Source organism: Thalia democratica, unplaced genomic scaffold (genome assembly GCF_965202585.1).
Source record: "Thalia democratica unplaced genomic scaffold, ktThaDemo2.hap1.1 HAP1_SCAFFOLD_927, whole genome shotgun sequence".
Lineage (NCBI taxonomy): Eukaryota > Metazoa > Chordata > Thaliacea > Salpida > Salpidae > Thalia > Thalia democratica.
The window spans coordinates 14,069-41,344 of record NW_028139872.1 but is presented as its reverse complement, the minus strand read 5'-3'; the positions used below and the strand labels follow the sequence as shown (position 1 = coordinate 41,344).

Below are 27,276 nucleotides of genomic sequence, written 5' to 3'. Positions count from 1 at the left end.
ATATGGAATGACGCGTGATAACGTCCTAGCGGGAACACAGCTACCTCTAATGTTATTGAACTTAATCTGAAACTCTTCAATTATGTTAATATATTAAAAATGGAATGTTGAAGTATGAGTGATAAGTGTATACAAGGCAATTTATTTTGCTCCACACCCCCTATGACTCTTTATGTGTTGCAACTTGTGAAAACCCAGAAAACATTTATTAAAAATAAGTATAAAATAATAACAATTTAACTCAAAAACATTTATAATCATTAAATCAAATATTTAACGTAGTCAATAGTAACAACAAGTTATGCGAATTTTTGTAACATAAAATTGTATGATTTTGGTTTTTGAAGCTACAGCTTCCATTAGGATCAATTTTGCATGCAGCTTTTTGTCAAATTAAAAGCTTTAACGCGCTAAATGTTACAATTTTGATGTATTTAATTCGTTTAATCTTTACGACACTAAAAACGCTAGAGAATACATACATGTCGAAATTATCTCTCAGGAGTGCATAACTAAGTTTAAATGAATACTTAAAGCTAAGAAAGCAGAGTCTTTTTAAGCTGAAATAAAAGCAAGTTTTTTCACATATAAGTATACTTTTCTGTAGATTTACAGAAACTTACCAAGCCACGTGCCTGATACAATACATTTTAAACTAAAAAAAAATTAAGAAAAATTATTAAATAGGTTTTCTATTTATCTAACTAAATAAAACACCTAAAACTTTAATTACTAATTAAGTAGGTTTTAAATTTACAAAAATGTTTCATTTTTAGACAAAAGGTCTCCAAAAAACATATTTATTGTTAACTTCGAATTTATCAAATTAAAATTCTTTTAAAACTTAGCTTAGAGGTTGTATAATACTAGGGTGAAAAATTATGAAATATCGAGAAAAGTAATAGCCGTAAGATACTAAAATAAGTATACAGTTAAACTTAATTGAACTTACATACTTCTCAACCGATTGAAAATGGACAGTTTAACGAAATCTTAAAAAAACTTTATAAATATCACACTATAAAATTTATCCTGGATTTTTCAGCAAAAAAAAACTAACTAATTAACCTTGTAAAAAACTTAAAGCAATCAAAACTTTTTAATTGTCAAATATTAAGCTCTTTTTCGCTCATTCATATGTAAAATATTATTAGTTAGTGTTGTATACTTTTATATCGTTTAGTCTAACATTCAAAAAGTGCATTACAGTATTTTAAATTAGAACTAAAAAAAGATAATTGAAACTGACTTTAAAACTACAAACCTCTTCCTTATTGGAGGATTTCTGTGCATTTATTTCAGCAAGTTCACGCTTCATTATCACAACTTGTTCCAGTGAATTTTGTTTACCAGGTACTGTATGTAATACAATAAATATATAAAAGCTTTAAAAAAATACTTTAAGAAATTTTCAATTGACTAATATGTTTAAAGAACATAACTATTATATCAGTATTTATCTTACTACAGTATTAAATTAATCTTTATATCATATTTACAAAATATTTTGTTCCTAAGTACTATTATAGGAAGGTTTTTAAATGTATTTATATACCATTTGCAACTTATTATTAAATGCAACTATTACTATTAAAATGCAACTTGTATAGTTTTGAAAAGCTTTGTGAAATAAAACATAAAACAAAATGAGTAGTCTGTTAATAATAAGTTGCAAATGGTATATAAATTTTGTTCCTAACTAATACAATTTAAAAATAAGTATAACATAGCTAACACAGTTTTTTACGAAGGTAAAATACAACCGTGAAATGTTTAAGAAAAAATAGAAACAAACATGGAGCTTGAAGTTGTTTAAGGGCTTTTACTTGCTCCCTTAAGTCAACAATTGCTTCTTTTTGTCGAGTTATTATTTCTTGGTGACGATTTTTAACCCATTCTGGATTGTTTTTCTAATTTTCAAAATCAAGTGTTATTTTATGTTTTCTTATATTTTAGTCTAATTATACTTTGTAAGTAAACGTAAATATTTTTTAAATTTTCGTTTTTAAACAAATGCATGCTTATAAAATTTTAGTATGCTATTTCACATGTATATAAACCATATTAACTTAAAAGTTTAATATACAAAGTTATACAATTTTATTGATATTCTAGGTAAAACTACCAGTAAATGTCTATTTGTATAAGTTTCGATAACAGTTACTCGAGCAGGGACAACTCGACAAAGAGACAACTCGAGCAGAGGCAATTCGAACAGAGGCAACTCGAGCAGGGACAACTCGAGCAGGGTCAACTGGAGTAGGGGCAATTAAAGCACCGGCAACTCGGTTTTTTTTTTCTGCACAACCTAAGAAAAATACCACGTGACGCCACTGGATAAAATTATTGATTCTTTTTGTTATGATATGTTCAGAAAAAAACAATTTATCAAAAATGTGTTGTTGCAAAAAATAATCTTATATAGGTTAAGAAATAGTTTTATTGTATTTTTCAAGATCAAATAGCGATAGGAAAAAAGTTTAAATAAAAAAAGTTTTGTTTTCCACTAAAAAAATAAAGTTGTTACGCAAATTTTTCTCCCTTTTAAGAACTATATTATCTAGTTTTTTTAGAAGGAAAATAATTAAACGTTTAAATACAAACTTTAAAAAATTTATACTTTTAAAATGTCAAAAAAAAAACATGAATTGATGACTTATTAGCGCTAAATATGGCCCTGCTTATCACTTATTCTACAAGTTTTTTGTTTTAGTCAAAAAATAGTGGCAAGATATGCCGCCAAAGGACATGCGTGATCATAACTTCGAGTAAAAACATCACTTTTTTGATAGGATTGCATCAACCATAGCAAAGTTTTTCTTTTTGGAGTAAAAATTTTGCATGTTTAGTTTTCCTTTGCCAGCAGAAGCAAAGTATATCGCGAGAAGCAATGTAGGATTCGGTTTAAACTTTTACTCCTGATATTATTTTCTCTTTACGATAGAGAAATACAATGTACAGAACATGTTTCTGTTACCAACTTCACTAAACTTACTAAAGATTTCGAAGACAATGACATAGAAAACTTAAAAGCCTTTGTACCTTGATAGGTATTGCGTCAAACGCATTATTGGAAATAGAGATTAAATATGCATGAGTAAAAATTCAGACGTTTTCATTTCCGTCTGCAAGAATTTAGGATAATTTAAAGATAAGTATCCGCAACAAAGTCTAAACTTTATTGTTGCTGTATACAGTACTCCGAGGAAGAGAATAACTCGAAAAGTACTATAAAAAACTTTGTATACCTTTTTAAATGTAAATTTTTGGTTTAATTTTTTTATACGAGAGTCCAAAAAAACACAAAATAATCTGACTGTTTCCAAAAACCGATTTTGGCAATATATGTTACAGATTATAAAAAAATTGTCCATATAAATTTGAATTAAGAAATAAATTCAATAAGTAATAAGGCTGTTTAACCTCTGGTATGGCGACTTCACAACTTTGGTCTGATGTTGCTAGCTTTTCTTCAGAAACTTGCAATTGTTTCTATAAGTAGATAATTGTAATGCCTAAGCTTAAAATTTTCTAAAAAAGTACTTACTTCATTTATTAGCTGACATACTTGTTCTTCTTTGGCTCTAATTTAAAAAATCTTTAATGTATAGTTTTAACGTGTTTATAAATAGAAGAAAAGAAGTAAACATTAAAATAAGAAAAACTAGCTTTACTATAAAATCGTAAGAATTTTTTTTGAAAAACTACTTGTTAATTTTGTTCAATGTACTTATTTCTGTTTTCTGTTCCTTCACAATTTCTGTGAGCTTGAGAAGCTGTTTCTGACTTTCGGAATTTTCAACTTGAAGTTTCTTCACAGTTGATCTATTAAGTAGTTGTTAAGTTTTTTTTAAAAGTAAGAGTTAAATACTCTAGTCTGATTTTTTGTAAATTTACTTTAAAACAGACCTGTTAAACTCGATTTCTACTTTATACATTTCAGAAATTTCTCCCTTCATATCTGATAATCTTGACTCTGCCGACTTTAAGTCTCTCGACAATTTTGTATTTCGGTCTTGCTGATACTAAATAAAGATTTTGTAAAAAGTTATTATGTTTTTATACTTATGTCTTTTAAAATGTTTTATTTAAATGTATCAACAAACATCATAAAGACAACAACATTTATTTAAATGGAGTGATAGTATAATGGTGACGTTTTTAGTGTGTTGAAAAGTTTGAAGTAGTATTAGCTTTTGTACGACTATACTATTGTTCAAGAGTGGCTTAAGACTGGGTTCCTAGAGCTTGTATTACTTTTGAAAGTATGTATCTCGTTCTCTTTTATAGGCAGAGGACTCTAAAATGATCACTTTAAAAAAAAACTCAACATTAGTTACTTTAAATAATTTTGTATACGCTTCAAAAAATTACATTTTTAAATTGCATCAATTACAGCATACTTTATAAACTATTTATCTATTATAAAAGTTAAATATGATAGATTGCTAAAGTTTAACAATAATGTTTGAAATTAATATTTGTAAAACTTTTGAATTGCGTATTCTAATATATATTAATATTTTACAAAAAATATTTGAATTATAGTTTATTTCAAATTTAACTTTTTTTTAGTTTAATTTATGTTTAAACGTTAGACTTAGCTTTAGTAAAGTTTTATAATTCATTTTGTACATTTAATGTTAGATTCAATAAAAATTCAATAGCTTTAAAAATAATGCTAAGTTTTTGAGTAAAAGTCATCAGTGCCAAGTTGAAACCTGCCCGAAGAAAACCTAGGTATTTTCGTAATAATTAGATAAATAGTTGTCTTTACTCTTTTTAATATATAAACGGCTGCAAAACATTGCACTATAATAATTTGATTTTTTGACCATATATAAAATCAAGCAACAAGAAGTTTTTGTACTGCTTGACCCAGTTTTCTGTCAACACTAAATCGTAAGCTCTAAGCGTTTGGCTGTTAAAAAAAAAACAATAAGACTAAGAGGAGCTTTAACTCTAAATGTAAAAGTAATCCTTTAACGTAGGCCAATAGGGTTACATCCTTATATAGCAAATACCTCATTAATTTATTAGAATCATTTCCCATGAAAAGTATCTTATAGGCCTATTTTGTAGCAAGTCTTTGTCAAAAAGGTTTTTCCGTTTTATAAGTTAAAACTTGCCAGGTACGGTAATTTTTGGTAAATATTTACTTTTTTTTGATCAATTGAAAACTAATCTAAAAAAACAACTACTTTTTCTAAGTAGAATATTGCAAATTTATAAGCTTATGGTTAACACAAAATTTCTTCTAAAATTTTCAAAGGCCTATGACACTATTTTAGAAGAAATACGCCTTTTATCTTTTTAGCTTAAGTAATATTAGACAAAAAATACTTGATGTGGCTATCTTTTATTGTAAATGTTGCTAAGCATGGGTCTGTTGATTAAATATTCAGCCCTAAACTTCAACAGTGTACATGATCTGTTTTACCATATTTGACATTTGTTAAACATGTTGATGGTACAAAAAGAATAATCAATGGAAACAAAACCAACTAGTATAACAAAGTCTGTGACAATTAAGTATCATTAAAACTATGGTAAGGGTTTGATTACCTAACAATGCATCCGGTCCAGACACGTTTCAGTACAGGAAAAACCTTTCCTCAGGGTTATAGCAAGTTTTTTTTGATCTCAAGAATCACAGTTTTAAGTTAACAAGTAAACTTAGTATTGGTGTAATGATTATTTGGTTACGACGTTATTTCAAGTAATCAAATAATAATAAATTCAATAAATAAATGTAATAAATTCTGATTTCTAATTAGATTATTTATGCTAGTTTTCTGAGCTCAAATAAAATTCAGTACTGTCAATCGCAAGTGCAAACTTTTTAAAATTATATTTTTTCACCGTTAAATATTATGTTAAATTTTTTTTGTAAACACATAAACATCAAAAAAAAAACTTGTAAATTTTGTCTCGCGACATCAAGTTCAACTACTAAATTCCCTTTCGCTAAGTCTGTACTAGTAGTGTCTTCACTTGTTTTATGAGTTTGCGTTGACCTTGAGTTTCTTATTTCTAAATTTTGAAATTTCTGTTATTATTAGGACTTAAAAAATTTTTTTTTTTCTATAAGTGTGTTTTTGAAACGTTATTTTTATTGAAGTATATAGAAAAAATACTTATAAAGTTTTTAGTAGAAATATATTAAAAATACAGCTAACTAATATCAAAGTTTACCAACTTTTTTCATATTCCTTTTTATCTTTAATTTTCTTTTCTAATGACACAATAGTTAGTGCGTGCTGCTTGGTTTCTTCCTTTAAGTATTTCAAAAATAAGTAAATGTATTGAGTTTTCCGTTTACCTTTTACAAATACTTGCTAATCCCTATATATGTTATTTAGCCTCCAACATATTTAAGCACTTTTTGACAAATAGATTATTCAATAAAAAAAAAGCAATGTCATAATTTCTGAACAACTAAAAGTTTTAACTAAAATTAGATGATCTTTAAGATAAAGAAAGTATTATTAAAATGTTACTGTTATGTTTTTAAACTAATTGATTTTTAAGCTATTCTTATGATGTACTATGTTGGTTTAGTTTTTTTGATCTCTTACTTTAAAAAAAATCTTACCATTAGTTTTTTTTCTTATTTTTTTACGTTAGAGTTGTTAATTCCGTAAAAATTTATATTAAATTCTAGTATTTTCTTCTATATACAAGTAGAATTAATCTAAAAATTAAAAACAGTAATACTTCATATTGTTTCACTTTTTCTTTAGCCTCCTCGAAAATTTTATTTGTTTTTTCTTTTGCCTCTTGTACACGTTTTTCACAAGCCTCCTGGATAGAAAATATTTCCGCACTTTTCTGCTCCTGTATTTGCGTACTAATAAGTAAATAGTAGTGTTTAAAGGTAAACATGTGTAATAAAAAGGTCTACAGTAGCGCTTGATCGGATTCAAGCAGGGATTAATGGTCCGCGACGTAAATTTCAGCTAGAAAACAAATGTGCAAAATGAATGAAATAATAATTTTTATATCATAAATGTTTTAAATATCCTCTTAATTTTATCCTTATGATTTTATATACTAAAAAATTACAGTTAAACTTTTCAAAGTTAGACGTCCTGCGAAGACTTTTTAAACAAGTCCTTGCGTGAAAGACATTTTGCATTAATTATTGCCCGACTAAAGTTGTCTACCCTAATCTACAAAGTCGTAATAATTTACCCATACAAATAAAGTTTGAACAGCTTTTTTCCGGTGCATAACTTACTAAAAATATATAACAGAATGCATTTCATTTTCTTTAAATTTATTTAAGTACTTTCAAGGGGCGTAGCGTGGGGAGGGACACTGGCGCATGCGTGCCACCCAAAAAAAGTTAAAAGTTAAAAAAAAAGAATGTACAGTAACCTCTCGCTTATTTACGCACATTGTGTCCACAGAAAAAGTGCGTAAAGATACGAGAGTTCGTAAAGATACGAGAGATATCAAATATACTTACTATAATGGCTGTTTTTTGATATAGCTTCTAGTTAAAAGCAGGCTGGTACTTTACTACTTTTAACAATTTTTTCACTTAATTTATTAATATAAAAACAAAAAGTAAAACTATACATCTATTAAAAAAAAAGATTTAAATTTATAAAAAGTGATGATGCTTGTAAAATAATTTAAATAATTTTAATAAGAAGAAGATCTTATCTTAATCTTTATTTGTATATGACTTATTTGATACTTAACATTTATACCTATTGTACTCCGCAAATTCAATTTTTAATTAAGCTTTTCTTTACAATTAAGAAATGGTGTGATGTCTATATTAAAATCTGTTTCTATAATCTTTTACAAAAATATGCATTTGGTGCTGTAATGGATTTCTTCTTTTGAACAAATTATGTATGATATAAGAAAAATGTTTAATAATTGTTTTTATTTTACTACAACTTTGCTAATTTTGCCCACATAAGGATAAACTTAAATTTAATCTCCTATTGTTAACGAAATTTCTAATATACTGATGTATAACTAAATGTTCATCAACGATTCAAGGAACATAAGTTAACAAAGTCTAAAGATATAGAGAGATGAATAGCATTTAAAAACATATTTTAAGTTAAAAATATACAATAAACCTAAGTTGAGCAATACTAAAAAAAATTATAATTTTTATTTTTTGAACTTTAAGAATTCTAAAATGCGTAACTAAACGAGAGTGCGTAACGTCACGAGTACGTAAAGATGCGAGAGGTTACTGTAATATCTTTTTCCTTTATTGTTTATTTTTTCTGCTTAATTTGTCTTTTTTCAACTATGTTTATCTAGTATTCGAAAAGTTAAACGAAATTTTGAATACCAATTAGTGATAAGTTAGGGAAATTACCCAATATACTGATTCGGTGCGCAAACGAAAGTGCGCACCTATGTTGATGAAAAACTCCATAAGGAAAAGTTTTATAACTTCATTAACTTCATAAGAATTTAGACTCAAAAAGTACGCAACTAGTTAGTGCACCGCTGTAGTATGACCTTATGACAGATTTTTCTACAAAAAGTTAACAAAAATACGTCACGCTTAAAAGAAAATAAAACAATTTTACAAGTTTCTTTTATGCTACAATAAATTTTAAGACTATTGCTAGTTTTCTGATCTTTATTTTTGTAAACATACAAGAAAAAGCGTGTCGGCCTATGAGAAATAACTTTGTTTGTGATTTTTATTTTAAACAAATACAATCAGATAAATTAAATTTAAAAAGTATACTTTTAACTATTTTACAAAATTGTAATAAATTGTAATAAAAGTTATAAACTGGTCTGTTTTAACTTCTGTGTAACTTTATTTAAATTATGTGCAATGAGGTGTTGTTATCACTGTTGTATTGTATATTAAAGAGATTGCTTTTTTTTCGTAAATAAAACAGATAGTTTCGTTTTATTTAATATATTCATTTTTAGAGATATAAAGTTTACTGTAAGTAGTAAAAAATAACTATTTAGTAATTTTACATTTGTGCAAGTATAAGTAATTGTAATGTAGTTGATACTTTATTTTTATTGTTTAATTTTGTAATCTATAAGCATTTTTCAAAACAGTTACTTCGAACTTATTTTACTTAATGAATTTATTTCAATTATACTACTTATAAAAAGATCTTTTCATAGCTAATTACAAAAGTTTTAATTTAGGGGATTTTTTGAGAAAAAAATTTGCGCACCCCCTGACCAAAATATCATGCAACGCCACTGCTTTATACCAAACTCAACCACATCTGATTAAGATTTTAGCTACACGAGATGTTTAATTTGATAATTTTAATATGATAGGAAATAGTTGACTGACAGTATTTGGATCAGCTATTATTAAAACATTTTATGAATTAAATTAAAGTTGTTTTACCAACAACATTATAAACTGTATTATTGTAAATAAAAAAACTTGTATATAAAAAGTAATAGAGCTGAAAAGCTCTAAAATCTATGTCAAACAAAAAAGGAAATTGTTGGAGCTAAAAAGAAATTGTATACCAGTTTTCAAAAAAAAAACAGCTAGAGTTCTGTAACTAAAATTTAAGTAAACATTAACTTTTTAAGTGATCTTTACTTAGATGCTTACTTTTCTTGATACTATAAACTGTAGAAAATACACCGTTTTTCGATAAAAGGTTATATAAAACTTTTTCATCTTCTTATGATATGAGAAAGTAACTTTTGAGATATTTTGTTAAACGTATAAAACTTTTTCTTTAATTTAATATCAAGTATAAAGCAAACTTCTATGGTAGTTTTTTCTTTAATACTTTTATTTGCTTTATCTAACATGTTTCTAAGTTCCAGTATTTTGCTTTCTTTTTCTTGTAACAACTGTAATATAAAAATATAAAATAAGCAATAAGTACAAGACAATTTATTAACAATAACTAACTATAATCTATTATAGATATAATGCATAACTTTATAGAATATTTTAAAGATAAAAAAGCTATTTAACCATTTGATTTAATTTACACGTAAAATTTACATTTAATTTTTTCTCGTAAAATAAAGTTTTTATAAATTTAATTATATTGTAGTGAATATTGTAAAGCTTTTCATAACTAAAATAGTTGGTTAAATGAAACTATTTTTGTTTATAGAGCATATTATTCATTAAGATTTAATGTTTTAAAAATCAGTGAAATTCTTAATAACAAGAGTTTTACACAAACTATATATTTTTCTTCTACTATCTTTTCAGCTGTCTCAAGTTTTTTACATTCGTCTTGAAGAACATTTTCTAGTTCAGATTTTTGCTCTTTAAGAGCGTTTTGAAGTTGATCGTCATAAGATAACTGAAATTCTTGCCTTTAAAACTAAACTATTATTTTTAATTAACTATAAGTTAAAATATAATTTTATGTTTGGAATGCAAACTTTTTAGTTATTACATAAGTAATAAAACTTAAATTGTTTATTGAACGACCCAAAAAAGCGCACAAAATATTTGGTCCTGGACTTGGTGCACGAAGAACCTTTCGGTTATCGAGTCGCACACCACTTGGATATCTTTTAACGTCTTGTCCAGGACAAGTTTAAGTCTAAGTGAATTCTAAAGCTAGTTTTAATTTCTAACAAATAAAGTAGTATAAAAACTTTTCATTCTAGTTTGTAATTTATAGTTTACCAAAAAGCAATTTTGTCTAAACTGAGAATCGATTTTTCTTCTATGCATTAATATTTCGAGTATTAAAGATGTTAAGAAAAGTTAAGTAAGTTTATAGAGTTATAAAACATATTAACGTTCGACAACTTAGTAATATACAAGTAGTGTGGAATACAGATATGTGAATATTAAAAACTATAATTAGGACATATATCAACAAAATAAGTATCGGACAGTTATTTTGATAATCACACAAAACGACTAAGGTTTCTTAAAAAAAAAGAGTTATGCAAGCTTGTTTATCAATAAAAGTGGCCTAGAGTAATTTTAATGTACTGATAATACTTACTTTGACTTTTCAAATGCTATCTGGTGTTCTTTTGACAAAGTCTCGTGTATATCTTTTATAACTTTCTCTATTTGAAAACTGTGATCTTTATTTAAACGCAGTATTTCTTTTTCATATTCTTTTATAGACTCATTTGACTTAAATAATTTATTACTGATATCTAATAAGTATTCAATTTCGGCTGCAAAATAAGTAATATGTTTAATAGACTTAACTTAAAGGCAAAAGTTAAAATTTCAAATAAAAACTTAATATTCTTAATTTTAGACTTTTAGCAAAATATGTAAATATAGTTATAAATTCTAGGCACATTGTAGTTAAGAAGAGCTTAAGTTTTACCAACAATGATAAATTTTATTAAGTCAAAAAAAAAAAATTAAACTGCTTACGTTTTTAGTTATAATATTAAAACTTATATATTTAGTTAGAAATTAAAGTATTTTTTTATTGAAAGTTTTATAGTTCTTATAATTTTCAAAAGGTAAAGTAGCTTAAGTTTTATAGCTTTTGTAACATAAAGAAAATATGTTAGACACCAGTGGCGTAGCGTGGTATTTTGGTCAGGGGGTGCGCAAATTTTTTTCTCAAAAAATCCCCTAAATTAAAGCTTTTGTAATTAGCTATGAAAAGATCTTTTTATAAGTAGTATAATTGAAATAAATTCATTAAGTAAAATAAGTTCGAAGTAACTGTTTTGAAAAATGCTTATAGATTACAAAATTAAACAATTAAAAAAATGTATAAATTTCATTAGAATTACTAATACTTGCACAAGTGTAAACTTACTAAATAATAATTTTTTACTACTTACAGTAAACTTTATATCTCTAAAAATGAATATATTAAATAAAACAAAACTATCTGTTTTATTTACGAAATAAATATCAAACTCTTTAATATACAATACAACAGTGGTAACAACAACTCATTGCACATAATTTAAATAAAGTTACACAGAAGTTAAAATAGACCAACTTTATAACTTTTATTACAATTTATTACAACTTTGTAAAATAGTTAAAAGTATACTTTTTAAATTTAATTCATTTAATTTTTAATTTAAATAAAAATCACAAACAAATTTTATTTCTCATAGGCCGATACGCTTTTTCTTGTATGTTTACAAAAATAAAGATCAGAAAACTAGCAATAGTCTTAATATTTATTGTAGCATAAAAAATACTTATAAAATTGTTTAATTTTCTTTTAAGCGTGACGTATTTTTGTAAACTTTTTGTAGAAAAATCTGTCATAAGGTTATACTACTGCCATGCACTAATTAGTTGCGTACTTATCACTAATTGGTATTCAAAATTTCGTTTAACTTTTCGAATACTAGATAAACATAGTTGAAAAAAGGCAAACTAAGCAGAAAAAATAAACAATAAAGGAAAAAGATATTACATTCTTTTTTTTTTACTATTTTTGGGTGGCACACATGCGCCAGTCTCCCTCCCCACGCTACGCCCCTGTTAGACACTATATATTCATTAACAGTTGCAATAATGTCTTACGTTTTTTAACCTAGTGTTTGTTGTGTGCTTAATTTTTAAGATATTTCAAGCTTTTAGATTACTTTCAGCAACTGTGCTTACCATATTATTGGAAAGGGTCACTTTTCTACGAGTGTACAATTTTGCACGGCAACTCTTTTGCACAAGCGTCACTTTAGCACGAGGGTACACTTTTGCACGGCGTCAGTTTTGCACGAGAGTAGAAAAAAAAAATCAAAATCAATTTAAAAAATGAAAATATAAAAATATTAACTAACAAAAAAAAAATACCGACCGAGGGTAAGGGGTAGTGGTAACAGTGACAGTAAAAAAAAATTAAAAACTAAAAAAAAAACTAATAAAGAAACAAAAAAGGGAAATAAAAGTTCCCGCCCGATGGTAAGGGTTAGGAGTAACAGTGATAGAAAAAAAAATATATACCTGATAATTTTTTTTTTTTCAACCTGTGCAAGAGTGACCTTCGGTGCAAAAGTGACGCTGCGCAAAAGTGTCTCCCTGCAAAAAGTCCTCTCGTGCAAAAATGACATTCACCCCCATATTATATATCATTATAAGATCAAAAAAAGTTATTGTAATATTTATTGAAAGTTTACAATTTAATTAGGAACTTAAACAACTTTCAGTTCAAAAAAAAAAGAGAAAACTTAAATAAGTAAAATATCATAATCACTTTTATCTTCATCAACTACTATATCAAGATTGCTTAAATGCTCTTGAAAATTCATCTTAGATTCAAGTTCTCCTTTCAAACAATTAGAAACAAGTTTATTAACCCATCTAAATTCGCTTTCGTCAACTAAAATTTCTTCAACATGTTTTTTTATATTTTTACATGTTCTACCAGATATTTGTAAGGCTTCCTACAAATATTAGCTTTATAAGAAAATTGAAAAAGTCAAAGTTTCATAAACTAGTAAATTAAAATAAAAGTATCGATAGTAAAAAATAATAAATTGATATTTTTATTCTATCATTTCATCTTAGAATTATAAACTTTCTGATCTGTTATAAAGTGTTAATCAATCTTATTTAACATCATTGAAAATATTATATCGACTTTTAGTTAAATTTAAAAGTAATACTTAGTTTTAAAATATACTTTAGACTTATAAAATTAAAAATAAAAACTATATAAAATTCATAAAAAATTATGTACGAAAAAAACATTTTTTTTTTACAAAATGTTTTCTATATAATTCATTCATTATTTTTACAAAGCCATTTTAAGCATAATTTGCCAACAATTTAAATAAATTATTTTAAATGTTTTTTTTTATTTTGCTATTTAGTTTGTAAACGAAAAACCTCTATTTTTCGGGAGCCGATCATTTCTAACCCGCTATCATTTCTAACCCGATCACTTCTAACCGGATCACTTCTAACCCGATCATTTCTAACCCGATCACTTCTAACCCGATCACTTCTAACCCGATCACTTCTGACCCGATCACTTCTAACCCGATCATTTCTAACCCGATCACTTCTAACCCAATCATTTCTAACCTGATCATTTCTAACCCGATCACTTCTAACTCGATCATTTCTAACCCGATCACTTCTAACTCGATCATTTCTAACCCGATCACTTCTAACCCGATCACTTCTAACCCGATCACTTCTAACTCGATCACTTCTAACCCGATCATTTCTAACCCGATCATTTCTAACCCGATCACTTCTAACCCGATCATTTCTAACCCGATCGTTTCTAACCAATTTTACTTATGTTACGTTTTTTTTTTAATCTAAATTTCATGCAAAAACAAACTAGTCTTAATGAAGTTATTAAAATAATAATAAAAAAATTAAACTTTTAGTTACTTTAAACATAATTATTTTACTTGTTACGTAAAAATATTTTAGTATAAATTTTACTTTTAGTATTAACTTAACATAATCTTAATATATTTTTATTACCTCATTATCCTACACATATTTCTAATTTTTTTCTTTTTTTTTTGTTTTTTCAATAAACTTTAAGAGACGTTTTTCGTTAATCTTATACAATTTACTAAATTGTTTACCTTAAAGTATTTTGAACTCTTCTTTGTAGGATTTTAAAATAAGCAGTGATAATTACATCTTAGTTGGATCTTGATACTACTAAACGTGACTAAAATAATTTTAACATAAGCAAATTTTAAAAAGTCAACTCTTACAAGTTACAATTGTAATATTCAGATACAAAAACTTTTATATTACGGTTTAAAAACTGAATTGAAAGTCTTACGTAAATGTTTTATTATTGCTTACTATTGTATTAACCTTTTATAGTAGGGTAGTTTTAAGTTTCATCTTAATAACTTATAAAAATTGTTATGCAACTTGCATAGGCCTATTAAGATAATGGAATTCAAACAAACATTAGGAGAAGCTAAAAGCTTTTATTATATTAAGTGGAAAAACATGGTTTTTAATAGAAACTAGCTATTAAAACAGTTATGTCATATAACTAAACCGCAAAAGTTGTTATGTCGATTGACCGTCTGGATTTCACATCATAAAAAAGTTCCTACTTAGTTTTAGAGCAAAAAAAAATATTTAACACTAACAGTTAAACAGACAAGTGTATTTGTATAACAAGTTCGAGGGTAATTAAATCTCGCCTATGTTTTAATTGCGACTTAAATTAGTACTTTAGTTGACAAACACTTCTTTAAAATTACTTTATTATGAGCAGTTGAAATAACGTAAGTAAAAACAAAATAAGTAATAAAAATAAAACATTTTGAAATAGAATAAAAAATTAATTATATTTGAATTAAGTATAATTATGAGCAGAATTTTATAAAAACTCCATTAAGTTCTTTGTTTGTTTTAATCAAATATTTTTCCTAACGATTATTACACAGAAAATATTTATTTTTATTCATTACAGTAAAGCCAGCTTGCAGTCTATTGACTTTATTCTCGGGGGTTTTTTGCACCTCTAAATTTCTATAAATATGATGAGTTTTTTCTTTATTAAAAATTTAAACCTACATAATAGGTTTCACAATACAAAATGGCTTTATTATTTTGTTATAAGTTTTTAAGTTATATAGTTTAATCTAGTAATTTATGCTTACATTTCAAATATAATGATCGCTAAATAATCTAAAGTTTCTGTGTTTTTCAAAACATGTATAACAATAACTTTCAAAAGATATCAAGAAAATTATATTAGAAATATCTACTACTAATCGTGAGAATAACCGTGTTTTTGCAAGTTTAAATTTTAATGAAAAATGTAAATTTATTTTGCCCTACATAAATTTTATTTTAAAAGAAAAAGTTAAAATGCGTAATAATAAGTTTTCGACACTAAACTTTCATAGTTAAGTTTATTATAACTAAATATAACTTAAACACAGGTAATCTTTATATACAATTTACCAGTTGATTTAACAATTAAAATTAAATTAAAGTTCGAGTAAATGACAAGTTCTGAATATTTAAAAAACCATCTACCTCTACTTTTGGCTTTGTATTAAACAGTAAACACTTTCGTTTAAGAATTAAAATTTAATGATATTAGTTTTAAATGAAACCACCATTATAATTACAATTACTAAGTTTTATTAATTGTATTATTTAAAGTTTCATAAACGCTGATATTAATATTTTTAAAAAGTTGTATTTCATATAAATTCTCCCTGAATTTGGAGGCAAATTGGTAATCTGGTTTCTACACTTAAAAAAATATATTAACCATATAGAATCATTTTAAAAGAAAGTACAGAATAGACTTTAACCGCTGCGATACTCATTATATTTCTTACATTGACGACTATCAAAACTTAATATTCAATCTTTAGAATACAAAAGACTTATACTTTTCCTTATGCTTTTTAAAACTAATTAACTACACTTAATTAATAATTCAATTTTAAACCTTGATGTAAAACAATAAATGAACCAATTAATATCAACAATTAATTTTTAGCAAAAGCTATCTGAACATTAGTTTTTATTTTAAACAAAATAAACTATACTTAAAAAAAACAATTTTCTTGAGATTATTTTTTTTAACTTATCCTTATCTTTAAAAAATAATAAATTAATATATTAATACATATCGGCTAAATAAATTTCGGGTTAGATATGATCGGGTTAGAAACGATCGGGTTAGAAGTGATCGGGTTAGAAATGATCGAGTTAGAAGTGATCGGGTTAGAAATGATCAGGTTAGAAATGATCGGGTTAGAAATGATCGGGTTTAATTGGGTTAGAAGTGATTGGGTTAGAAATGATCTTGTTAGAAATGATCGGGTTAGAAGTGATCGGGTTAGAAATGATCGGGTTAGAAGTGATCGGGTTAGAATTGATCGGGTTAGAAGTGATCGGGTTACAAGTGATCGGGTTAGAAATGATCGGGTGAGAAATGATCGGGTTACAAGTGATCGGGTTAGAAATGATCGGGTTAGAAGTGATCGGGTTACAAGTGATCGGGTTAGAAGTGATCGGGTTACAAGTGATCGGGTTAGAAGTGATCGGGTTAGAAATGATCGGGTTAGAAGTGATCGGGTTAGAAGTGATCGGGTTAGAAATGATCGGGTTAGAAGTGATCGGGTTAGAAGTGATCGGGTTAGAAATGATCGGGTTAGAAATGATAGCGAGTTAGAAATGATAGTAAACCTATTTTTCATACTAAGTCTTATTCATGAGATTAATTCTTTATTATACTATAAGTAGTTGTTATAAAAAAAAAAATTAAAATAAATTTTTTTATAAGTTTTTATGGTTACTTATCCAAAAAGACAAACAAACAGGTATGTTATAAACATTCTGTAAAACTAGGTTATTTAAATTCATTGACCTATACTTAGACAATTCATAATACATATGCTTACTGTGCATGAAGACTTAAATTTATATATTTTTACAAATTTTAATATTTGTAACTACCATAATAACTCAAATGATTTAACTTAAATGTGCCTTTTAATTGACTTGAATATATTCAAATATTAAAAAGTGTATTAGATAAGTCTACGACATGTATAAAACAATTAAAAACAAAGTAGAAAATTAAACAGCCGGTTTTAATTTTACATTGACGTATTCTTGAAGGCTTAATATACAACTTTGAAAGTACTTACCTACATTATTCGTACATATAAGCGGTATTTACTATATTAAGGGTTGTGAGTTAAGTTTTATAAGTGTCAAGATTTTCTGATTTTATTTTGATTTTTTAATTACAACTTTTTTGTACCTTATAAGTGTAAGCTTAAACTAAAAATATAAAAAAAGATTGTTTTACAAATAAAATTATTTCAAAAATTTTGTAGGGTTGTTTTTTATGATTTTATTTGCAACCATTGTAGCCTGTATTAACTTTTAGGAACTAAAAACAAGTTTCTTCCCTTTAATACTGTTTTAAAGTCTTAGCTTTAATTAAACATAAACTTTCTTATTACACAGATTACATTCAAAAGTAGTGTTAAAGTTTCTGTTTTTTTATCAAAATGACCTCCCTTGAAACATCTCATATAAATATATTTGATAGTATAATAAAAATGTTAACTGTAGTAACTAGAAAAATACGAATATCTGTAATACTTATAACAATGAAGTAATTAAATGTGGTTTTAAGTTCAAGAACAACGTAGGTAAAAATTGTAACTGTCGTAAGTCAAATAAAATAAACTGTCCGTTACATGGTAACTGCTTAATTAAAAATGTTGTGTATAAGGTGCGTGTTAAATGTAAGCTTAATGAAGATAATAACAAAAGCAATAATAATGTTAATGATAATAATAAGGATAAAGTGTATATTGGTTTGACAGGAGGTCACTTTAAAGATAGGTACACCGGGCATAAGTATACTTTTAAGCATGTAAATAAAAAGAATAGTACAAGATTGTCAGATTTCGTTTGGCAGTATTTTGATAGGTATGGAACCAAACCAGAAATGGAATGGAGCATCCTCCACCACGCCAACAATAACATCAGTAGCGCAAGCAAGATCTGCCAAATATGCAACCTTGAACGAATGGCAATTTTAGCAGAAGATAGTAAACAATTACTAAATAAAAGACGTGATATTTCAAACAACTGTGCACACAACCGACGGTTTATCTTCAAATAACACCTGGCGTTTTCTCACCTTCCATACTTTTCATTCACCTTCCACATACACACACACACTCACTTAACATATATTAATATAATTATATATCCTATGTAACATATAGTTTTATTCATTTATAATTTATATCTATTTCACACAAGTCTTTTTCTATTCTCCGAAATTTCATATATTCACTTTACCCTCCGACCATAATTCTTCACACCTTTATATGTTAAGTTCCAAGTTTAATTGAAAGCCTGTATTCAAATCACAGATAAACCGTGCTTTTTTACCTACTACGCCCCAGAGAGCTAGTAGGTTTTTTACTGCAGGTTTATACTTAGCATATGACTACCTTGTTGTTTTACATTTTAACTTTCACATATTACACAATTTACTTATTAAGTATTTAAAATATCTGTAATATTATTACAGCTATATTATTGTAATATTGATATTTTAAATTAAACAGCCGACTCCTACTTTACCAATTAATTATTTTATTAATTATAAAATAAAATATATATTAAATTTAGTTCATTATGAATTTATGTATGTCGCTGTAAATTAATTATCGGTCAGTACATCGTAAGCCTAATAACAATTTTGTTTTTTTGTGTTTTGGTTTTTTCCTAAAGTTTAATTTTTACATTTTGATTTTTACATTTGAACTAAATCTGCTTCCTAATTCTATACAACTTTGATTCAATCATTACAAACATTCAATATATAATATACATGTTACATCGAGTTTCTGTGACTCTTATTGCCTTCACCGTCGTTAAGTTTTATTAAATTTTATTGATCAACTATCTAATGGTTAATGTTTTATTTTTGTTCAAAATAGATTACATAAAAACTAAATTAATGATCTTTGCAATACAAATTAAATAGTTTAAATAACCTCGTTTACATGGTGACGTAATTATTAGTTGCAATGAATATATTTTTCATTAGATAACGACAATAAATTTTGAATCAGCTATCTTTCCCATTAAAGTGAGTTGTTTGTTTATATTATAATTTGTTGTTTTGTTGTTTAATTTAGCTTACTTTACTTATTTTAGACTTAATAATCATAAATATTATATAGTTTTATAACAGTCGGATTTAATACTAAGTATTTTACCTATTAATAACTATTATCTGTAGAAAATATCTTATTTTAATGAAAACATGTATACACATATCCTATTCTATGCTTCTATTCTCTCATTACAGTAATTATTATTTTTTTACAGAACCCAGTTGAAGTGTGTTGATTCGTTGACACACAGAAACATATGTTGGTAGAATAAAGGAAGATTACTGTATAATTTGTTTTTATTTATATTCCAGTGAAGATACCTCACTAGGATCTTTTGTTAACAAACGGTTAAAACTATATTTTGAACAGTTATTTGATACTTATATATTTATAAATTATTATACTTTTTCTAATATTTAAAATATTTTTTAAAACTTATTAAAAATTACAGGTATTTTTGTATATACATATTTAGTGTTATTATAGGAAGTTTTTAAGTACAACTTTTATACTATTCGCAACTTGCAATACAAATTGAATAGTTATACATTTTGTTATATCAATGTCATTCAAATATTTTGGTTTTTAACTAAATACCCATAGCAATAACTGTAAAACCTTTTACAAACTAAAATTTAAATACGTACGAAAGTCAACAAAATGGATTTTTTATTAACAAAGTCATAAGATTAATATAAACCATGTAAGGAATTCGTAAAATGATAGCTTAAGCATATTCAAGAAATGATTATAAGTTAGGACCTAATTTTGTTTTTATCGGTCTCTTACAAAAATAAGTTAAATACCAAAAAGTTTTGAATAAAATGTAAAACAATAGTATTAGTAGTTATTATTAGTTATATTATAGGTTGCAAATGGTATATAAGCAATCTATTTTAACCCTTGCAAAAAAAATCAGGTAAAAAATATATTAAGGTATCTTTTGTGACAAAAGAGTTTTTATAGAACTTTTTTATTTTTTTTTTAGTAAAATAATCACTTTTTTTCTGTTTACAGATATGTATTTAATGATTTTTTAAGTATTAATAAGTACTTATATCTATAAAATTTGAAAAAAATAAAATTATATAGATTGTTAAACATGTTATAAGTGTAAAATTCAAGAATCAAGGTGATTTTTCAAATTTTTATTTTTAATATTCAGGATGTTCTATAACTGAAAAAAAAAGAAACTTTAGGAAAGTTAATGAACTTTTTTTAACTTAAAACCAACAAATGATTTTTTATTTATTAGAGCATTCTTAGGTACCCTGTATATTTGTACTGTGTTTTTAGTAACTGTAGACTAACATAGACCATAAATATTATTTAGGTGTAGTACTTTTTTTCAAACGGTAAACTAGGCTAATTGTTATAATAAAAATACTCAACTAATATAAAACTAACTTATCCTAAAGAACTACCAAAAACTAAGTGTAACATTTTAAAACCTTTTTTTTGTAATTGTCAATTACAGTAAGCACTCTAAAATTTCATCTAGATTATGTTTTAATATTAGTAAAATTTGTAAAAAAAGCTGCTCAGCCTAAGGGTCAAGCTAACTAAACAATCTCAAACTAAATCCATGAATCTAACGTTTTGTTACCTATACAAAACTCAAGAATTTATCTTGTAATTAGAAACCCTGACCTTACCAAACCTCACATAAGACTGTTATAAAGTTAAAACTGTAAATACAGTTAACTTTATCAATTAAAAAAACTTACAAGTTTTAGTTTTAACTCAGTTATTATTTTTTTCTTTCCTTCTTTGAAATTTTCTTCTGAATTTTTGTATTGTTCTAAATTTTTTTTTATATTGTTGTTCAACATTTGAAGTTCGTTTCTGCAAGTTTAGTTCGGAGAATTAAAACAAAGTTTATGTAGATTGTAGATAGTATTACATACGTTTTCAAAATGAAAAAATATAGTATACTAAAAAAAATATATTAATTGTAGAAACTAAATGGCAAAATTTTATTTTTATTTTTTTTAATTTCACATTCTATGTAGTTAAAGAAGATTGTAAAGTTATAATACTATTAAAAAAATTAAAACTCTTTAAACTTCTTACACAGAATTATGAATTTAAAGATATAAGATAAGTACTTAACATTTTTTTAATATTTAATGATTTATTTTGAAACTATAAAGGCTTCTCTTTTGTTATTTTTGTGAATCGATATTAGTTGAAAAAATTTTAATAAAGCTTTTTATGCTTGTTAATCATACTTATTAAATTTTAATTTATTAATGTTACAACCATAATATATAATGCCTTTATAATTTTATTATTTTTACTTAAATGTAAAGTTTTTAATGTTGTTAAAAAAAAACTTTAACATTCCAAGCTTTATACATGAACTTTTTTAAGGGTGGCAGTTTTAATTTAAAGTTATGTAAAATAAAGTTTTCTAATTTTACTTAAAAAACAATATAATAACAATACTATATAACATTATAAACAATAAAAAATATAAGATATAAAAATAGTGACAGCTTATTTTAATTTCAGAAAATAACTTTGGTTTAAATTGATTTTTTTTGTAGTTTTTTATTATTTTAAATCAAGCGCGCCCGAGATATACGCTTTATATGCTGAAGCCAGCCTAAGAAGTATAGTTTGCGAGCCCATGGTTTAAATTGTCACATTAAAATATGACACATTCTATGATAGATTTCATAAATCATTATAGTATTCTGAACTTAACTACGTGTGTTTTTACTTTTTATACATTACATTTAGTACATTTTCTGCAGCTAATAGCCTTAAGCTTTATTGTATTGTTTTAAAAATATTAATTAAATAGCTTTAAATTCAAAAGTAAAGTGATTTATATTTTCTAGAATCTAGTAGTTTATAAAAGTCGTCATGTTCATATAAACTCGGCTTAAATATTAAATTGTTACTTTTCAATTTATAAGAGTCAATATTTTATGCCCAGTATAAAAGACAATAAACAATATGTTTACAGTAATTTTAGATATAGTAATTAAACATAAAGTTACCTTTCGTTAAAACCTGTTTGTAGCGTTTGAATTATATGTCCATCTGAATAAGTTTTGTCAGAAAATCTAGGTTCTGCACCGCGAATTAGATATACTAACTTTGTTTTGAATTTGTCGTACTAAAAATTATTTATTGTAAAGTAAGTATTAAAAGTGGTGTAATTCAAAATAAGCTAGAAAACTTAGGTCACAATTTAATTTTTTATAAACATTAAAAAACAAGATGGTGTTCAATTATTCTGGAATATTTATTATCTATTTTTAGTTATTGCTGTTTCTCAAATTCAAGACGATCTTTATCAAACAAAATCTAATGTTTTTATACATTTAACAAGAAACTTAAACTAACCAGAGCTTCACTTTGTTCAAATTTTACTTTTAGTACCTTTTCGTCTCTTTGAACATTATAATACTTTTGTTTTAGATCGTTTAACTCCCTTATAGTTCTCTTCTTATCTTCTTCGAACTTCAACTTATTATTGTTGGTCATCGTTAACTGGTTTTTGTATTTCTCAAGCAGCTCCATTTGATTTCCTAACCTCGTTTCTAGTGTTCGCACTTTCTAAGTATGTTTTAGTATGTTATCTTAAGTATAATGTTTAAGGAAATATTTCTGAATTAAAAATTATTTTGAAAGTTATATAATTTTGCTAAAGATTTTTGTAAATAGTGTTAGACTAAAATAAAATTCGTAAAAAAAAATCTTTTGGAACTTTTAAAGTAATATATATTGTTTAGTTAATTAGTGACAATGTCATCTAAACTAAAGCCTGGAATTGATTTATAATAAGTAGAACTATAATTTTTTATGAGTATAAAGCTTTTTTATGTTGACAATACATTAAATGCGCGATTTGACGTAGTTTGATTTCATAATATTATGCTAAAACCGTAGAATTGTAGAAAAAAATATATTGTAACTTATACATTAAAAACGGAACTTTTTTTGCAATTTAGAAACAAATTTAATAGAAACGAAGCACTAGTACTGGTGTGTTAAAATTTTACCCAAAAAAAGTTGTTTGTTTAAAAGTAGTAATTTGCTTGATTTTAATAACCATCAAAGTATTTAGATATGAATTAGATGAATTGAATCTAAATTAAAGATAGTTTAAAACTTTCCAAAGTTTTAAGATGTATTAGTTTACATAGTAGTGAAGTATAGATGCCAAATTTGTTTAAATAACTTAAAGTTATAACTTCAATTTAAGCTTCAAGATTATAGCATATTTATAAATTTAGTTAACTAAAGTTTGAATGAATTTCTATTTTAAAACTTCTTACATCACAAAAAATCTTATTTAATTTTTTTCTTTTTTTAATTTATAGTTTTTAAAAAATTATGAGAAATTAGAAAAATTAGTATTGTTTGAAGTCATGTAAAACTTATCTAAAACTAAAAATAAAATAAATATAGTTAATAAAACTCTTAGACTGCTTTATAATTAAAAATAATCAGCTTGTATATAAAATTTATTTTGACTACTTAATGCTTTCAGAGTTATGTCACTAATAAGTTTCAAACTTAGTGCAAATATAAACAATATTTGTAAAGTTTCGAAAAATAAACTTTATTTTGACTTGATAACTGTAGCACCAAAAAGTAAAAAGCAACATCGTAAATAGTCTTTTTTAAAAGACATACTATACATACATAAGCATATATATCCATAGTTAAAAAATTAACAAAAAGTTTTAAAAGGTCATGTAAAAGAATATAAGGAGTAAAGAGTTTAAAAAACTTACCGATTTATTTTCTGTCAACTGTTTTTCTATAGACTTTGTATTGTTTTCCGCAGCTAATTTTTTGCACTACAAGTTTTAATATTTTTCAAAGTTATTCTTTAGTGATGAAAAATATTTATTTTTATACTTCAGTAATAAAAAGTTATTTTGTTAATAAAACGTAATAGTTACTTAAAAAAACATTTATGTGATATTTAAACCAAAACATTAAACAAGCAGCTTATGTTTTTGAAATTTAAATTAAAAAAATATTTAAGTATGTATTGTTTATTAAAGACAAAACAAAAAGAGTTCAGAAAATTTGTTCTAAGAATCTGATGCACGAAAAAACTTTTCAGTTATCGAGTCATTAATCACAGATACAGTTTAATGTCTTGTCCATGACATACAAGCATCATATAATCAAATAAAAACTGGTTGAAGTTTTCTAGGTGATATCTAAATATCTAAGTGATAATTATAAAAAAAAAACTTATTAGTTATAGTTTCATTACACTTTAATTTATACAAAAATAAAACGATATAAATAACTGTTAATAAAATAATATTTCTAAGTAGTTAACTATAGATATTTCATACTAGCATAATACTAATTAATTTGATTTTTTAAAAGTGTTTGAAAAAAGCAGTCTTCTTGTTAAGATAATTAAGAGGATTGGATTCGTAACACAAGTGCTTAAGACTACTTCATATACATGCAGATTTATAAAGACACTATCTAGTGAATTTATGGTAAAACTGTAAGATATGGGTATTATGGGTTAGGATTTAAGTAAAGGTTTGGGTAAGGGTTATAAACAAAAACTCAGTCAAGCGTATTGGTATAAAACTGCATGTAAATGAATCAGTCCTACAAATCCAAGCTACACAGATAAACTTAAATTGCTAAACTTAAAAACGATTAAAAAAAAACAATTAAGTTTTTATAAATATTTTAATAAGGATAAAGTAAAATGCTAGTTTATTAAATAAACTGTTTATGACATTGTTAAAAATGTAGCTGTAATAATGATTATTTAACTTAATTGATTTAGATTCACAGTTTAAAGTAGAGTTTACATAAAAATAATCTACACCAAGAAATTTTTTAATCCTTAAAAATGGATATAAATTTTTGTATTTGAATGAAAATGTCTAGTTTTCTATAACTGTTTTTGCTTATAAATTAAATTTTTCCTTATGTTGCGGAGTCAAATTATGTTTGAAATAATTAAAATCATAAAAAATTATTTAAGCTTCTTATGTTGTCAAACTTCTGATAGTGCATGTTTGTCATGCTTTGTCAAAATTCATATTAGTAAACAATTACTCTATAGTTTTATATAAAGGTTCAATCAAAATAAAATAACTTACTCTAACAGATATAGATGAAACTTTAAGATCACTCTGTTTTAATTGCTTGCGCAAACAATTAATTTGTTTTGATTGTCTTAGTATCTGTGCTTCTTTATTTGATATTTCGGTTTGTAGACTGTAAACCAGTCCTAAAACAATTGTTTTTATTCTAATTTACATTCAAATAAAAAATCAGCAATATTTTCTATTCTGTTTTTGTAAATGCTGATCTGAAAAAAAAGATAAATCTAAAGGTAAAAAACTTTTTTGTATTGATCTACTTGTAATAAAAGTTTTAGAATAAGTTAATTTAAAAAAAACTAAGACTTTAACCTTTTTCTTTAAATTTATGAATATTAAAAACTTATTTACTTTATTTCTTTTACTTTTTTTTGATTGGTGTGTTTTTCATTTATACTTAAAAAAATTCATTGCATTTCTTAGTTATTATTAATTAATGATAATTGAAAAATGCACCATGATATTCTATACAAGCAATAATTATAAAATACAACACCATTTTTAAATGTTAATTAATGATTTATTACTTTAAAGAAAAACATTTACAATGTTTCACCGCAAAGCTTCTGTTTTATTGATTCTATTTGAATAAGATCTACAATTTGAAAATCCGCTTTGCGGTGAAACATTTTGATTGTTTTTCTTTTAGGTAACAAGTTTTTTATTTTCAACCTTTCCAATGGATCAATTACTGTGTTTTATTTGTTTTAAACTAAATAGCTAAACTTTTAAAGGTTAACCCATTTAGTATATCAAAACTAAACAAAAATAAAATAGTAGGATGTTAATAGTTATAATTAAATTTAAATTTACCATCACCATAATTTCATACTTCATAATTTCGGGTAAATTTAAGCTTTGTTAAAGACAAAACAATTAATTTAGAAAAAACTTAACATTTGTTTTCATGCAACTTACAATAAAATATTTAATTGAGTGCAAAAATTTATGATAAAAGTATGTTTAGTTTGAAAATACAATTGTTTTTTCCTGAAAAAAAAGAATTCAACTTTGTACAAGCTAGCTAAAATTAAATTTAGGTGTTGTTCACATATTTATACAAAAGTTTAAAATGTCAAGCTTGAAAATATACTACTATGGTTATTTTACTACTTTTGTATAGTAAAAAGAAAAAAAAGAGAGATAAATTAAGCTTTACAAAAACCTTGAGATGATTGGTAGCTTCTTTTAACATCATTAAAGTCACTAATTAGCTTTTCATTGCGCTGATTTTCTTCTGTTATTTTCTTAAATAGAGACTTATTGCTGTTCCTGTAGTTATTTTGATGACAACTATACTCTAACGTATTCACAGAGTTGTTGTTTAAGTTATGTTGTTTCATAGCTGATATAACTTGATCTTTTTCTCGTAGTTCCTTTTAGTTTTTTAACATGTTTTAGAAATGTTTTTAGAAAAATACATTTTCGGTGTTGCATACTAAAACAAAATGTTTAAAACTTATTAATTTTTATCCGATTTTATGTTTTTACAGTGTCATAATTACAATTACAACTTATTTCGAAAAAAAAACTATATAACACTATTCTAACTTACAACTTCTATATTAGAAAGTTTATTGATTTCTTCGAGCATTTCAACTATTTTTTTGTC

The 27,276-nt window shown here is 25.2% G+C and overlaps 1 protein-coding gene across 1 annotated transcript; it reads right to left on the bottom strand.

The window, feature by feature from the left end:
* Positions 1–1,264: 1,264 nt before the first annotated feature.
* On the bottom strand, positions 1,265–27,276 carry LOC145847460 (uncharacterized; the record flags this gene model as incomplete). The annotated part of the gene is made up of 15 exons (XM_082953602.1): positions 27,220–27,276; positions 26,830–27,040; positions 25,662–25,792; positions 24,309–24,374; positions 22,912–23,124; positions 18,364–18,440; positions 6,718–6,850; positions 6,200–6,275; positions 5,918–6,033; positions 3,910–4,025; positions 3,709–3,825; positions 3,548–3,584; positions 3,424–3,492; positions 1,796–1,910; positions 1,265–1,356 (listed from the first exon to the last, which is right to left on the bottom strand). Coding segments are annotated over exons 1-15 (1,608 nt in total), but the record flags the coding sequence as incomplete, so codon positions are not given.